Source organism: Monocercomonoides exilis (genome assembly GCF_001643675.1).
Source record: "Monocercomonoides exilis strain PA203 chromosome Unknown scaffold9-1957334, whole genome shotgun sequence".
NCBI lineage: Eukaryota > Preaxostyla > Oxymonadida > Polymastigidae > Monocercomonoides > Monocercomonoides exilis.
The window spans coordinates 1,382,404-1,399,441 of record NW_027150554.1 but is presented as its reverse complement, the minus strand read 5'-3'; the positions used below and the strand labels follow the sequence as shown (position 1 = coordinate 1,399,441).

At 37.4% G+C, this 17,038-nt stretch overlaps 5 protein-coding genes across 5 annotated transcripts; 3 read left to right on the top strand and 2 right to left on the bottom strand.

The window, feature by feature from the left end:
* Positions 1–9: 9 nt before the first annotated feature.
* Positions 10–1,008, top strand: MONOS_15053 (uncharacterized protein; the record flags this gene model as incomplete). Its single annotated transcript, XM_067867905.1, has 2 exons — positions 10–345; positions 556–1,008. The coding sequence occupies 2 exons, from the start codon at positions 10–12 to the stop codon at positions 1,006–1,008; spliced, it is 789 nt and encodes a 262-aa protein (XP_067732575.1).
* A 36-nt stretch (positions 1,009–1,044) lies between these two features.
* Positions 1,045–1,854, top strand: MONOS_15052 (uncharacterized protein; the record flags this gene model as incomplete). Its single annotated transcript, XM_067867904.1, has 1 exon — positions 1,045–1,854. One exon carries the CDS (start codon positions 1,045–1,047, stop codon positions 1,852–1,854), a length of 810 nt encoding a protein of 269 aa, XP_067732574.1.
* Positions 1,855–3,462: 1,608 nt separating this feature from the next.
* On the top strand, positions 3,463–3,918 carry MONOS_15051 (uncharacterized protein; the record flags this gene model as incomplete). Its single annotated transcript, XM_067867903.1, has 1 exon — positions 3,463–3,918. The coding sequence occupies one exon, from the start codon at positions 3,463–3,465 to the stop codon at positions 3,916–3,918; it is 456 nt and encodes a 151-aa protein (XP_067732573.1).
* Positions 3,919–7,594: 3,676 nt separating this feature from the next.
* Positions 7,595–8,498, bottom strand: MONOS_15050 (uncharacterized protein; the record flags this gene model as incomplete). The annotated part of the gene is made up of 2 exons (XM_067867902.1): positions 7,595–7,878; positions 7,931–8,498. The coding sequence occupies 2 exons, from the start codon at positions 8,496–8,498 to the stop codon at positions 7,595–7,597; spliced, it is 852 nt and encodes a 283-aa protein (XP_067732572.1).
* Positions 8,499–16,202: 7,704 nt separating this feature from the next.
* On the bottom strand, positions 16,203–16,814 carry MONOS_17210 (uncharacterized protein; the record flags this gene model as incomplete). Its single annotated transcript, XM_067870108.1, has 1 exon — positions 16,203–16,814. One exon carries the CDS (start codon positions 16,812–16,814, stop codon positions 16,203–16,205), a length of 612 nt encoding a protein of 203 aa, XP_067732571.1.
* Positions 16,815–17,038: the final 224 nt, after the last annotated feature.

Below are 17,038 nucleotides of genomic sequence, written 5' to 3'. Positions count from 1 at the left end.
AAGGGCTCGATGGAGAAGTCCCCAATCCCCAATCTCACTCGAGGAGAGAAAACACAGACAAGAATTTCGGGGAACAACAGAGATGACAAACAATTATTTATCCCTCTTGGAGGAGGAGTTGAAGGAAGGAGTGGTGAAGCCCATAAAGGAGTCGGAGGTGAAGTGGTTCAACCAGACATTCATGGTGCGAAAGAAAAACGGAAAGTGGAGGAAGATCCTGGATTGCAGAGCTCTAAACGAGAAAGTGCAGGGAAAGCACTTCAAAATGGATTCCCAGGAAACAGTGGTGGAACTCCTGGAGAAGAGCGATTGGATGACCACTCTGGACATATCGAGTGCATACCAGTATGTAAAGGTGGACGAGCAATTCAGTCCCTATATGCGTTTCAGCTTTCAGAATCAATGCTACGCTAACGTAGGGATGCCTTTTTGAGCGAAAGATGCTCCCAGAGCATTCACAAAGATAACAAAAAGGGCAGCCTCGTTCATCAGAGAAAAGTGGAAAGTCAAGCTAGTAATTTATCTGGACGACATTTTCCTCATGCACTCAGACAGGGATGCATTGAGATTGATCTCACAGGAGATAGCCCAGTTCCTGAGAAATTTGGGCTGGATACTGTCAGAAGAGAAGCTGAAATTGGAGCCCATAGGGAGTGCGGAGTTTTTAAGATGGTTGTGGAATTCAGAGAAGATGGAAGTGACGCTCCAAGAGAGGAAGAGAGTGCTGCTCCGGGAGGATGTGCGAAAGTGGATAGCACATGCAAAGAAGAGGAGGAGACAAAAGACGAGGGACTTAGCAGCACTCCTCGGGAGGCTGAATTTTGTGAGGTTACAACACCCACCAGCGAGCTTGTGGATGAAGCGCATGCAACACGTGCTGAGGCAGGCAATAGCCCGCGGGAGCTGGAAGGGAACGGTGATAGTCACCCCAATGATGTTAGGAGAGTTGACACATTGGAAGAAGATCCTGCTAGAGAACAGACCGAGTTATTAAAGGAAGAGAACTAGGCCAGCAGTACAAACAACGGATGCGTCAGAGCTGGGATGAGTTGCAGTATTAACAATACCGACAGAAAACAGAAAGGAGAAGATATATATCCACGGAAGTTGGACCCCCCAGGAGAGTGCGTTAGCGATAAACGAAAAGGAGTCCAGAGCAGTGTTGAGGACTCTAGAAAGGAAAGGAGCATGGCTGCAACAACAGAAGATAGATCATATTCGTCTGAAGACAGACAACATGTCCACGAGATGGACAATCCAGAAGAAAAGGGGAGCGCCATCGCTCATCCCAACACTGAGAGCATTGGAGAAGAAACTGAACAGCCTGGACTTAACAATACAGACGGAACATCTCCCGGGAGAGCAGAACACGGAAGCAGATGCACTCAGCCGGATGGCGAAGAAGCCGGACTACGCACTGAAGGGGGAGAAAGTCGCAGAGATATTACAGTCAATCGCACCGAGAACACAAGATACAATTTCAGAACAGATTGCGCCGGTGCCCTGCGGAAGTACTTGGAGACTATCCTCCATGAGAAGGAAGAGAGAGGAAGGAACACCAGAAGACGACATAGTGCTAGTCCACCCGTTCCTGAGAAACATTGGGCGAGTGATGAAAGAGAAGATGAACGAAGCTCAGAGGAATCTGACGATTCTGATTCTGCCAGCATGGCGGGGGCAGACCTGGACCCCGCCACTGCAGCCTGGGCATTTGACAAAGACCCTGGGTACCTTTCAGGAGTGCATGATACCGGGAGCGAAGATGAGAAGGGAAGGCTGGAAATTACCCCCAGGAAAGGTGATAAGCGTCACACACTGGAGAAGAGAATATACAGGGAAGGGACCTCTTCTTGACATGTAGAGAATACGTTGGAGCAAAGGACATAGCAGCAGCAATACTGAAAAACCATAAGAATGAAAGGGATACGTGGAGAGCGCTACGAAGATTTAAGCAGTTTCTTGATAGAGAGAGCATGGATGATACCGACCCCCTCACAATTAGAGATGCCAAATGGATTTTGGCAGAGTTTACTGGAACGCTTTCAAACACTAACCTGTCTAGTGTAGTCATTTATCAGACAGTACGGAAAGAACTGATTTCTGTTTATCTCTTCAGAGAGACGAAGATTGATGGGAAGAATATAGATATATTTAAAAAAACTTATATGGGAGAGAAGCCGAGAAAGGGCAAGCGATACAAATCAATGTGGGACATTCCAATCATCACAAATTGGGAAAAAGCCATTTTCAATATGACAGACCCACAAACACTTCAGAAGAGAGCCCTCATCCTCGTTATGATTTCTGGAGCTTAAAGGCCAGCAGAGCTGGAGAGAATGAGAAGTGAGACAACGACATTCAAGGATAATACAATACTTACGCAAGGACAGATCAAAACGTCTGGAGGTGAGATTATCAAAGTTATTTCAAATAACCACCAAAACCCACGTATCGATGCAGTTGAAGCGCTCCAACGATGGATGGATTTTTCAAAGTCATCTTTTTGAGACAAGCATATCTGATTTGACATAGAAGGGAGTAGACCTGATAACCTGCAGAGGATCAAAGAAGAATTAGTGGCGGTCCTGAGAGAAAACTGAATACCAGACACATTTACCGCAAACTCGATAAGACACGCTGTGATAACACATTTTGCAAGACAACAAGATGCAGATTGGAAGGCGATCAATGCGTATGCGAGATGGGCGCCGGGTTCGAGAGTGGCCCAGGAAAACTATACCGCGTTACCGGTGCAAGACACAAATTGGATCCTGGAGACAATCGGGGGATCAGTACTCCAGAGGGGAGAAGATTATAAGACAGATAAGAGCTGAGACACGAAGGAAGGGACACTGGAGATAGCAGATGCAGATATGAAGGATCGCACAGAGGAATTACCCAAAGCGGGATCTGAGATAGAGAAGAAGCTTACGAGAAAGCGATCAAAAGGTAGAAAGAAACTCCTGAGTGAAGAAGGAAAGAAAAGTGAAACGGCAAAGTCACGAAACTCAGCATCCCGACAACCGAGTAGTAAGAAAACACCCTCCATAATCACCAACAGCATTTGTGTGCTTACGGGAGAGAAGGATGCAACTCCGCTGAAGAGGAGGGGAAAAGATCGGAAGAGGCGTAGCGGAAGGAGTATTGGACAGATAGGGAACGATACTGAAGAGGCAAGGGCCAGATCGATGTCAACTCAAAGATAACCCAAGTAAGGGAGGGAGAAGAGACAAGGGCCGCACCTTCATCCGCAGTCCCTCCAAACATCCGCCTCACTAGACAGTGCTAGGAAGGGGGTTTTAGATCACATGTACTGAGATAGGAGGGATTTCGAGACTCATTATCGAGGAGCAAACAAGCTTCTTGCGTTTGTTGATTCGCTCCATTGCGAATCAATAAAAACGCAGTGAGACAATATTTGCTCCGGAATAATACGAACGCGGATGGATAGATGATACGCGGATGGGTTCGAGGAAGAGCGACATGCTAGTGAGAGGATGGCGAGAAAAAAGGGGAGAGATAGAGAAAGAGAGAAAAGAAGATCAGACGCCAGAAGAGATTAGCGTACGCCTAGAGCCTGGAAAGATACAAATAGAAAGAATAAACAAGTTTAATCAAAAGCTCTCTATCCAACACGATAACGATTGTTCTTCACACAGAAGAATCAGATTGGTCTACATAGTGCGCGATGATAGGGTTTGCTCTGACGATGCAACAGAGGAGCGGGAGGCAGAGCATAGTACACGCAGTTATCTTTTCCACGCCTTGCGAAAGCGAGAGTGGTTTTTCTTTCTGCTCCAAGATTACTCGCCTCACCGGACCCCTGCACGGCCTGCAGGAGAAAGCTCCGAGGGGCAACGTCCCCTGCCCTCTGGTCTTCGTGACCAAGGTGAAAAGGCGAAGTCGGTGGTGAAGTGAAGCGGATAATGCATTAATTTATTATTACTAAATTATTTTTTAATGTTATTGTTTATACTTTTGTCTCGCTCCTTTTCCACGTCATTTGGGGAGGGCGAAGTTTTTCACTTAAACCACCCATAAATTGTGAACAACACTCATTATCTCGGAGAAAACCTGTCTCACTGCGTTTTTATTCATATTTGTTGGCGGAAGAACAACATTCTACCCAATTGCATCTGGATTTCATTCTTCGAAGGAACAGCCATTTTGAGCATTCAAGGCGATAATCATTCGAGGTTTGTTTTCTTCGACGCTGCAGGCAACTACAGAAAAATACAGAATATTATTGATCAGCCTCTTCAAGCGCAGAAAGCCAGAGATTTTATTGTTATGCTCCATTTGCGTGACTTCGATGCGGAGTTGATTTGTGGTGAGTTTCTTGATTCGTATCGGGTGCGCTGAGGTGTTTGCATGCGTTGGACAAGACGGAGATGTTTTCTTAGACGAACATCGAGACTGCACAATTTCTTTGACTACTACTTAATTTATTTATCTCTTATTGAAATGCTGTTGGACTGTGTTTCTTGCGTTGCAGCTTCTAATAGTAATTGTTTTCAAATATGAGGAATTCTTCATATGTTGCTTTCAATCGAACATATTTTCAAAGGCATAAACCAAGTTCGCTGTCTGTGTGATCACTGACATGCCAACAAAAGAAACAATTAATTCCTTCATCATCTTGCAACGTATCAGCTGTTGAAAGGTTGTTTTATTAATTCAGAAATGTTTCTGTAACTTTTGAAAGTTAATGCCATATCAAAGGCGATTCAGCTGTTTGATAGCGGGAGATAGCAGCAGTTGAGCAAGAAAAGCAAAAGAATACTTCGATCAGACGTGGGACAAGGAAGGTGTTTGTTACAGAAGCTTGGGAGTGGAGGAAGGAAACGAACGAGAACAAAAGAAGAAGGAACGAAAGGAAAGAAATGAGAGGAAGAAGAAGGGAAGGGGTGTGGGAATAAATCTGGATTTGGTGCAGATAACGATGACTGTGAATCAATTGAAGTTTTTAATTAAATTTATTTTTTATTTTATTCTTCTTTTTTCTTACGATTTTTATTTGGCATTGATTATTAAAAGATAATTCTTTTGTTATTTAAACAGTGAAATCCTTTGACGAATCATCAACATCAACCTCATTTGAATTTGGGGTTTAGAAAGAAACCATATTTATGTGCTTTGGGTAGAATAGCAAAAGACGGCAACTGAATAAATTTTGGTGAAATTTTCACGAAAAAGAAGGTGTGACTGATTTACAATAAGAAAAGGCAGTTTTGTGGAGATACTTCTGGGGCGTGAGAGAGATTCCTTTTATGAACAAGAGAAGATATGGAAAGGGGAGATAGGCTTATATTTGTGTTATCAAACATCAAATTGAAAGAGTGGAGAAGAGGAGAAGAGATATATTCAAAAACGTCATTTGGAGAGGAAAAAGGAGAAGAAGAAAGGATTAAGGAAGAAGAATCAAGAACAGGAGCTCACGTGTGCTGTTTGAGCCTGAATGCGCATTTCGTCTCTCCATTAATTAGATGCACTTTCTGCAGTGAAGAAGCATTCAAATGCACGTCATCAAAACCAATTGTATTTCAATTTCTTAGACTTATTGGAAAAACATTCTTATTTCAAGTATGCGAAATGGACTTGTGTATGCTTTAATAACAAAATTTCCGTCAAAATTCTTTGCAGACATGAAAAACAGCCCTTTTTTGTTTTCAGTTTTACCAATTTTGCTTCGGTATTTGGGAACCCATATTGGCGATTGAGAAATCTAATCCCCTTTCCATTGGGCTATGCCACACAAATTCAGCAGAAGTTGCAGACATTCCCCAAACTCACTTTGAACGAGAAGGAGAGCAAATGCATAAACTTGAACGAATCATTCAGCAATAGTTTCACCATGGCTTATGAAGGTAGACGAGGAAGAGGAAAGAGGAAAAAGAGAGATTGAAAAATAAAGAGGAAGAAAGGTCAGAAAGGTAGAAGAATAAAGGAAGAAGAAGGAGGAAGGACTTAAATGAGAAGAGAAAGAAAAATTTAAAAGAGAAAAAGAAGAAAGAAAATGGATTGAAAAAGAGAAAAGTTAGAAAAAAAGAAGAAGAGAGAATGAAACGAGAACCAGAAGAATGTTCAAAGAAAGGAATTCACTTCAGTCGAATCAAACAAGTATCGAAACTTCAAAACATAGTTCCACTCCAAAACCTTTTTGTAAATGGCGAATCATCTCAGACTCTTTTCATCTGTGCAATTTACAACAAACGTCTTTTGGGGTGCAAAAGAGGAAGAAAATGAAATTTGAAGTTGACAAATTTATTAATCTTTTAACGGAGGGTATTTGACAACAAAATAGATCAGAATAAGAATAAAAACAATTGGAATCGAAATAAGAAGAAGGATTAGCAGAAAAGAGGAATACAGAAGAGGCTGTTGAATGTGAGACCAATCCATCACCAATGAAAGAACCTGCTTCACATGACAGCAGAGAAGCCATGTCTAAGTCACCAAATACACACCTTTACAAGTTTAACTTTCTTTTTTCAGTATTAGGTCTGAAAGAAAGAAAAAGCAATCCCTCATCAATTTTCGCTTTCTCATTCATTCGCTGCGCTATTATAGCGTTGAAGCAAGTTGCGGTGAAGTTCTCAACATCTTCTTTATCTTCAACATCTGAATTTTTTTCTTCCTCTTCTCTTCAACAGCCACTAATGCGACATACAGAATTTTTTCTGGTTAATCGCTCTGATAGAGCAAGAAATCGAATAGACCTTGCTGAAGACAAATGAGAATTTGATAAAACTCAACAGAAACAACTCTGAGAGGAAATAGGAGCGAGTGGAGGGTAGTGGAAAAGGAAAGGAGAAAGTGTGCAAGACGAGTCATACTCCATAGGGAGGAAAGGGCTGTATATGAAGTTTCCTTTCTGTTGTTGAAAAGAGCAAAAGGAAGAGAATGAGAAAGTTACAGGTTTGAAATTAGAGCAGAAGGAAAGCAGTTTTATTCATTGAAATGAGTCGCTTATGGAGAAAAATGTTGTTTCTATCCGGCAAGATGAGAGTGATAATAAAGAGAGTAAAATGAGGAGAATCATAAGGAAAAGTTTAGGGAGAGCAAGAGGCATATGCAGAGGGGAAGGAATGGTAAGAAGGAGATGCAAATGATAAAGCAGCTTCTGTTGTTTTCTATCTTCAGTAACAATTGAACTTTGTTGGACTGTTTCATTCTCTTCTGATTTTCTTAAGAATATTCTTTTTGTTCTCCCTTTTATTTGTCAATTATCCCTTTGCCTTCATTTAATCCTTTCACTTCTTTTCTTTCTATTTCCTTCTTTTCTCCTCCTTTTATCTTTCAGATTTTGTTCGTTTTGCACTTTTTTTCTTTCTTTTTCTTTTGTTTCGTACCAGAATCTATTTTCTTTGAAATGATTTCTTTCAATCTCCATCTCTACTCTCTTCATCTTAACAGCATAGAACTACAGATTTCAAGAAGCGTCATTTCATATGTTCCTTTTCTCGAACGCAGTCAAGCTCAGAAATGAAAAGCGGAGAAGGGTGGTGAGCAGGGATGCCGTGGAGGGTGCATCCGCGGTTGAGGAGCCACAAGGAGCAGCGCTGCAAAAGGAGAGCAGCGTCTGGGGCAGATGTTAGGATGAAGGAGGAGTGGTGGGGGAGAGCAGAAGGGAGGAGGAAGGAGATGGCGTCGATGGCGAGGTCGACAGAAGAGGCGAGGAAGGCGACGGATTGGCTGTGTGTGGGATCGGAGACGAGGACCGGGGTGTCTGGGGCGCAGCCGTGGATGCGAAGAGACGGGAGGGAGGCGGGCGAGGGGGAGGTGGTGGCATGGGGAAGGAGGAGGAGGAGAGGCTCGGGGATGGAGGAGTGGGAGGCGATGGAGAGGATGGAGGAGGGGAGGGGAAGCGGGGAGAGCCTGAGGGAAAGGGCGTGAGGAATGGTCAGGCAGGGAGCAGCAGAGTGCCCACATGCACTGAAGTCGAAGCCTGTGTCTCCGTCGACAAACACGTGGGTGGTGATGTTGGTCCAGAAATACACGGCAAGCGGGATGGGGCGGTTGGGATCGGCTGTGGTCAGCTCGAATCCGCCGAGCTCGTCGAGGGTGCTGAGGTCGGCGCTGGTCATGTTCCAGTTGAAATGGGCGGCATCAGCCACTGCGGACAGCACGGTGGCGGACACAAACACCTTTCTGCCCTTCCACGCATCGCATCTGGCAAACACCACGTGCTCGAGGGCAAACAGCCTGGCAGCATCTGCCTCCCCCACGAACACCGCACCGCCCAGGCCATGTGTCTGTGCCTGGCCTCCGCCAGCCGCAGCAGCAGCAGCACAGTACTCGAAGGTCGAGCCGTTTATCAGCAGGGCTGCCCCGGCTGCCAGCTCGGCTGCAACGCCGCCTCCTCGGGCCTCGCTGCCTGTGGTGCTGCACATCGCCACTGTGCAGTTCTCCATCTCCAGCCTTGCACCGCCTCCTCCGACCCCGGCCATCTTCACACATCCCCCATCTCCGCTCCCCTTCTCCCCTCCACCAATCATACACTCGCTGCACTCCACCACGCTGCTGCTCCCAGTGCACTTGATCTGTGAAAACAACGTGCTCGCCACTTCGCCCAGGGTTTCGATCTCGCATAGCACAAGACTCCAAGAGCTGATTGTTATCAGCCAGAAAATCCTCTCCACTTTCTAAAGTCACCTTTGCATTCTCAAATCAACGTTGAAACTGAACCAAGCAATGCCCTTGAAGAATTCAATGAAACTTAGAGACATATATGTGCAGCTTTCAAAGTGTTTTTCGAAGAAGAAGAAATAGCACAGAGAAATATATTCAGAAAAATTGTTGAATGGAATGTTTACCAAGCAACTGAGGCAATGCCAAAAAAAAGTACAGAGGATGAGAAAGATGAGACCATAATAGTTGCGAGCTTTTTTAGTGAAAAAAGAAAAAATTAATGAATTTCTTTTCATTTTTTGAAATATTTTTTTTGTAATTTTTTAAAAAACTTTGATCAATTTATTAAAATAACTTCTTTAAAATATTATTTATTTCCAAGCTAATATCAACTACATATTGTTGTATATCTGATAAATATGTAGTTTAACTATTATATTTTTCATTTGTGTTTTTGAAAATTGTTCATTTTGATCAAATGTTTAAAGATCTTCAATTTCATTTTTAAAATTTCTTTGAAATAACATCATAAAACTAATTTTCATATTAAAAAATTGTTGATTACATATTGTTGTAATTATTATCATGTTTTACAAACCAGTGAACTTTTGTTTTGTTTTGTTTATTGAATTATCGATATTTTCTTATAAATTTTTTTATATTTTTTCAAATTTTTTAATAAAAACAATTGGAAACAAATAAAAATCAACAAATAATTAATAATAACAATATATTAATGTATATTTTCGCACAAAAAAAAAAACAAAAATATTTTCTGATAGACCCAACCCTTAATGAAAATTTTTTATGATCAAACTTCGGAATTTTTATGATATCAAATAAAAAATCACCTATATATTCTTTTATAAAAGAATTTTTTTAAAAATTCCGACATTATTTGAAAATAGAAAAAAAATTATTTCTCAATAAAAAGAAATATTTTTTTATTTGTTTTAGGTTGTAAATGAAGAATTGTTCTTTGAACGTTTATTTATTATTATTTAAGAAAACTTAGCAATTTGTCAAATGTTAAACAACAATCAATGTTTGGTAAGATTTTTAATGAAAGCAAAAGTGATAAAGTGTAATTCAGCATAACATTTAGTGTTTCATGCTTTCATACAAATAACAAACAAAAAATGTTGATGTTAATGATGAATTCTCAAAACAGGATATTTTTTCAATAGTTAGTTCAAAAATTGTTAAATGAAAACTGAAACAAGAACAGAGAACGCAATAATGCTTTTTATAAAAGACTTTAAAAACAATAAAAACCCAATAAAACAATCAAACAAAATTTATTCTTTATTTTCAGATCAAAATGTGACAAATGAGAATTTTCCTCACAAACAAATGAAATGTTTTGGTTTTTCTGTTTTTTCTCAAAAAAATGTGCATCTCAAAAAATGACAAAATGACAATATGACAGATCTGACTTGTCAGTGACAGATCTGACAAGTGACAAAACCACAATATATTTATTTGATCAATTTGTCACTTGCAAAAAAATGATTTGAAAGTGTTTTGATTTTCATGGAAAGTTGAGCAAAATATGATGCAAAAACATAAATAAACTCATAACGTTTAAAAACGAAAAATGCTTTAAGTTGTTAAAAACGTTCACTTGTTTTATAAAAGTGACAAAAAAATGCAAAAATTGAAAATATCATGTCTGTCATTTTTGAGTTTTTTCTTTTTTTTCGTATCATGTCACATAGGATTAACTTGCAGTTATGAATATAATAATTATATAAAATTGCCACAAAGTTATATTTGAAAATGATTCAGCGAAGATTTTGAAAAATTAATATTTTTCAAATTTCAAAAAAAAAGAAACAAAAAAACCATCAATAGAAAAAACAAATAACTTTTGTGAATCCCTACAAAATCATTTTCAAATAAAACTTTGTGGTAATTATATATAATTATAATATTCATAACTGCAAGTGTTAGTTTTAGTTAGATGCTTTTGCATTTAATGAAAAATATTTTTTAAGTTGTCCCATTGACTGTGATTTTTTGAAAATGACAGATTTTCATTCCGTTAGAAAGAGCAAATTGTGGAAAATAAAAAATAACCAGAATTGTTTACATCATGGAAAAACAAAGTTGCGTGTATAAAAAATGAATCGAATCGTTTCATTAAAATAGAAAAATTCATCAAAAGTCGGATTTTCAAAAATAAAAATTATTTATTTATTCATCAATACAACACAATAAATAAAAATTCAAATATGGTTAGATGTGTTATATTCTGATGCATGAATATATGAATTATTATTTTTTAATTTTTGAAACTTGTCGAGATATATGAATTTTAATAAAAAGTCCGGGTTTTAAAAAAAAAAAAAAAGGGTTAATTAATCACCCTAAATAAATTAATGAAAAAATCGTTTTCATTAACATTATTTGTTTTGAACCATTTCAAACTTGCAACACTGTAAACTGTTTTCCTCAATTTGTGTTGATCAACACTTTTCTTGAAGTTTCTTTAACAAATCGGTTTTAAAATTGAATTCATCAATTTTCGTTGTTATCTTGTTTTTTGGGCTTCCATCATCACTTATAATAACTGTTTGAAGCATCTGTCAAAATGCAAATAGAATATTTATATGGGAAAGAAGAAAAAAAAGAGAGGAAACTTTAAAAGAAGAAAGTGCAAAATTATTATCATAAATAATCAAGACTGTGAAGAACACACTAACATTTATTTGTTTGAACAACTGTTTTATGAATTCTGAATGATATTGATATCTGTTCACGTACATAGCTTCGATGTTTGTCTATTCAGTTTGTTGCCAGTCACAAATATCCAATGAACATGATTTATTTTCGTAAAAGTTTTCTCTGACAACTTTCATTTATCAAATGTCATCCTCAGATGATTCAAGGTCATTTTGATAGACATTGGAGTATTTTTGAATTCGAATGCTTCTTGTGTGATATACGGGGCATTTGCATTCATCACTGGGCTCAGAATTACTTTTTTCATTATCCTTCTGATCAAGATCATCATCACTTTCACAGTTTTCTGTTTCTTCATCGCTTATCAATTCCAAACTGATGTTCATATCGTTGTCATTGAAATATTCACAATCGTTGTCATCTGTCTCTGTTTCTGTTTGGTTTGTAAATAATAAAGTTATGTCTCTGGTTTGAAATTGGTATTGGTTATCATGCTTGCAGCTGTTTTCGTTTGAATATTCGAAAATCTTTCTTTTTTTTCTATCACAGTCAGTGTCATCGGAATGGAGAATGAAACCTCTTTGTTCGTTGTATTTGATTTTTCTTCTGTTGCTAACTATCTTTCCCATTCTCTTCGTGTCGTCTTTCTTCAATTTGTATTTTTTTCAATTTTTGTTTCATTAAAACACGCTTTGAATTTGATTGATCTTCTCTTTTTCTCGTGAATAACGAATATTTATCAGATCCAATTTTGATTCTTTTTTTCTTTCATGCTTTGGAAAGCATGTCTGAGTTTTCAGAAATCCATGAATCCAATTTTTCGTGTTCATTATTGTAAGCTTTTCAGTTGCAATTTCTTGCGATCTGTCTTCTGAATTCATTTGATTAATTTGCTTATCGATATGTTCTTTGTTTTATTCGCCAGTAAAAGTGGAATTAACTCATTTAATAGATATTCCTGCTCAAAGAAATCCTGCTCGAAAAAAATATGGATATGTGGCCATTTGATAGCTTCGCACTATGTTATCAACTAGCTTTGCTTGAGTTATTGATGGCACGATTGTTGATAGACTTCGAATTTCTGTTTTAAAAATGGAAAAAGTGGCAAGATCAAAGGGTTATAATAAATGTGAAGAATGAGTTAAAATAAAAAACAAATCAACATTATTATTTAATAATAAGTTAATTGCTTTTTGAGAAGAATGAGAAGAATGTCCATCATCCAGAAATAGAGTTTTTTCGTTAACATTTGTTTTTATTTTATTTATGTGAGGTAAAAAGCAATCGTTGATCCAATAAGCAAACACAACAGATGAACTGCAGCCTTTGGAAAATGATCTGGTGGAAAATACGGACTTTCAAGCTTTTTTTGCTCAAAGTTCAAAAAATTGTTTCACTCCTAACTTTATTTCACTTTCTCAGATTTAAAAACATATTAGATTTTCATATCCGTAAACAGGCATCGTTGAAATCGAAACACAAAGTTTTTAAACATTTCACGAATGTTAAAAAATGGACCTATTCTTTATGTGTTTTTTGATTTAAAAAAGTTCATCAAAAAAAAATTATTTTTCAATAAAAATGCATGAAGTGAAACACTATGCCCCATCAAATTTCGAAATCAATTCCTAAAATAAGTTTTGAGTTCGTATCTTCTTCAATTGTTTGCCTTTTGATCAGCAGCATCGGTTTAACGGAAAATCCAATTAATGGGATACAACCAATAACAGATACTAATCTGTTGTCTCGAAGAACCTTGAATATTGCACTTCCTTTGCCTGTTTCTTTTGGGCAAATCACTCTCCTTTTTTTTGAATCAACATTCTCTTGGACGCCTGTCTCGTCCATACAGATTATTAGCTCTGCTCTAATTCCTTCAAGTTTTTGTGTCAATTTATTTTTGTATTCTAATCCACTGTCTTATGTTACAACATACCGTTTGCTTTCAAATGGAGTTGCAATTTGCTCATAAAGATTAGACTGACACCTTTTCAGGAAATAGCGACTGTAGTTGTATGTTAAGTTTTTTTCAAAAGTTTGATTCACATTATCGAGAAATGTCCTTTGTGGAAATAGATCTCCTTCATCATATTTTTTGAATGCATGGTTTGACTAGCTTTTCTTCTTCTTTGGCATCAATCGATAAAGGTTTGCCTTTTTGCTTTGTTTTCTGTTCAAGAGGAGTATCCAATATTGAATCAACTCTTGTTTTTCCAAAAGGAGTGATAAACGCGATTGTGCGACACGAATCTTTTGCTGGAGAATGAATTGAAATTGATGAATGCAAAAATTTCACTAATTCAAAGTTATCAGAAGGTGATGCATTAGATATGTCGTTGAAAACTAAATTGGCTGTGTTTGGACTGAAAATCTGTATTATTTTGTCGTGAACAAAAGAAAAATAATCAGAGGACTCATTCGTTCTTTTTTTCAATGAATTTTTTATCATAAAAAAGTTTCAATCGATCATTTTCTTTATTCACGTGATTTGTTCCCATTATGTTTTCGTTTTTGAATATTTCTAAATCTTTGTTTTAAAACATCAAATGGTTGAGAAATTTCTTTTTTCATTATGGGTAATTATTTTTGAAATCATATCTTTTTTCGGGGTGTTGATTTTTCCATGATTGTTCTTTTTTGAAAGAAAATTTTGATTCAAAGGAGAAAAACCATGATAATTGTTTTAAAAACATACGGTTTTACCGAATCATAAATTATAATAAATTCAATAAGCCTTTTCACTTTTCAATTTTTTTTTATTGATATTCTTGAAATATTTTTGCACCGAAATTGTTGAATGAAATAATATGATTTCAAAAATAATCACCCTTATCATCACTGAAAATTATTGAAAAAGCAAAAAAGCAAAAAAAAAGGTTAAACCCACAGTAATATTGGTATGTGGTCAGATAACGAACGGAAAAACTTTTCGATTTGTTCGTTTTTATATATTTAGACTATCACTTATGAATGCAATTATGATTTTTCTGAAGTGGTTTTCGAATAACAGTGATTCAAAGATGAGAAAACCTATTTTTTGAATCCAACAGGAATTATTATTTTGAAAACTACACCACTTTAAATTAAAAAACAACCCTCATCAGTTGATCTAATTAAAAGTTTTCGTCAAATATAACACAAATAAACACATTGACAATGGATAAACCATCTTTTTCGAAATGAAAACCTAAAAGAAATATTCTCTCTGATTTATCTTTGGGGTTTGAGCATTAATTTTTGACAAAAATCGCTTTCTAGATATAAAAAATTTTCAGTTTTTTATCGAATGTTTCTCCTATTTGAGAATTTTAACGTTCAGAAAAGTGAGTTTTGAAAAGCAAAATATCTTCTTTAAGACTATTTTTGAACCAGTCGATATGTCCCCTCTAACCATAATGTTCAATGGATGAATTGTTAACAGATTCTTTTTATTCGAAAAAATACAACACATTTGAATGAACTGGGTTTTTCTTTAATGAAGTCTTGTTATTTAAAATGGTCGAGTGACACTTGAATAAAGTGCAATACGCTCAAATAAATATTTTATGAAAAAGTTATGAAGACTAAAGATAATATTTTTGTATTTTATCTTTTTTTTTATCAACAAAAAAATTGAAAAACTATAAAAAATAGAGATTTTTCTTTATTCTTAAACAATATTAGATATATGTTTAAAGAAAAATTTATTTGACAAACAGAGGAAGAAATGAATGCAAATTTCAATTTGTTATCATTATTTTATTCCATTCCAACTTTTATGTTTTTCATTTGATCTCTGTATAATTAAATATAAAAAAACAAAAATTTGTTTCTGTTGATGTTCGTGGAGTGATCCACACAAACAAAGCGTATAATTCTGTAGCACTCAGTCGAATCAGCAGATTGATGCGGCTTTCATCTTTACCACTTTCTCCGTTGACTGAATAGATTACACATTTATTAATCAGTTTTTTTCACGAAGCCTCTCAATATTCCGCTTTTCTTCATTCTTCTCCGCTTTCCTCCTTTGATGGTCTGGCGATTTCTCTATAGTCAACATTCATATGCATTCAGAACCTTTTTTATTGTATCATCAACTATCTGTCTCAAATCTTCCGCTTCATTCGAAACCTTATTCCAACGAGCATTAAACATAATACATCCAATCAAATGCGTCTTAAGAATTATCGATGTGATAACAATTGCAATCGATGATCGAGACGGTTTTCTTTCTCTTCTTCCTTCAGCAATTCTTTCATCGTTTTTAATAAAACTTCACTGCTGTTCTTCAAAAGAAATTGTGCAGTTGATGCACTGTATTTGAGCTCTTTGTCATGGTCTTGCAGCCACTTCAATATTGTCAGACACCGAAGTTGCGATTGAGGCTGGGATGACTGCACGGATTAAAGTTTCATTTTCAAAAAGTTCAACTTACAGCGGATATTTCTGAGTCTGTGGAGGGATTAATTGACAAAATCATTCTGGAGGAGTTAGTGCCAGGGAATGAACGAAGAGCCAATGAGATCCAGGGATATGGCATTGCCTTCTTAACAAGATATCATGAATTCAGCTGTTGAATGATGAACGAGATGCTCTTTCTGAAGCTATTTTTTCCAATGTTCTCAAACTGGTGGAAATCCACATCGAAATGTTCGGAAGAAAGCCATCCCCGATTTTCAGGCTATGAATATTCAAAAGCGCATGGTCAGAGCAGGCGTAATTGTTCCTTATGTACGAATAACCCACTGCACTCGGCTGTTGTTGACAAATAATGCAAATTGCACACAGGTGCTTCAACAGAACACAGGAACCCATCTTTTCGACGAGTTGGCAATGCTCGTGTTTATTATCCTTCCTGTGCAATTCTGAAGATCAACCATCGATCCGCTCCACTGGCACAGCTCTTCTTATCGCTCGTCGTTTGCTCTCAACTCTGGTGCGCTTGCTGCTCCGTCAAACACACACGAAGACATGCTAGCATCTGCCAAATCTGCCAACGCTACAATACTCCCTTTTTCAGATGGCGAAGCACACTTTTTGTTCGAGCAGTTCTCCAATTCCAGCAACAAAGACGAAGATAAAGACGCAAAGCAGTACGGGATAAGTAAATATCGGGTTGTGTTTTGAAACGATGACAGCTTCAGTTTGAATAACGAAGTATTTGACTTCATGTTCGCAGAGCGTCTTTCTCCAAGCATCATGTTGGAAATGACCAAGAAATTCATCTCGGCATTTATTTGTTGGCATTCGACAGAAATAAAAGATTCCCTTGACACTTGTGTATCATCGAATTCCAAGTGATAGCACTGGATATTTGAATAACCTTCTGAACCGTCTGAGGAAAACACAATCAAGCTTGCTATGCTCTCTGCATTTCTGATTTGAACCTTCTGCAGCTGGAAGTCTTTGCAGCTGTGAATGAGAAAGGCGAATTGCTCAAGTGCGCAACTGGAAATAAGCACCTGCTGCATGGAGAGGTTCACCAGATTGCTGAAGTCCAACAACACAGCAGAATTCATGTCGGAAATGTTCACGAGAAATATTGTCCACGACTTGTTGCCAGGCACGAAGAACTGAGACAGAGGCTGGCAAAAGTTCAGTCAGACATCGTCAATCTTCTACCACTTATTTCAACAATTAAGCAATTCAGTTAAATTTCAGAACCTCCACCAGAAGCTTCTTGAGCAAATATTGTGTCTGCAATCTACAAGTTGCCATTGGCAAGGGATAATAAGCTGGAGTT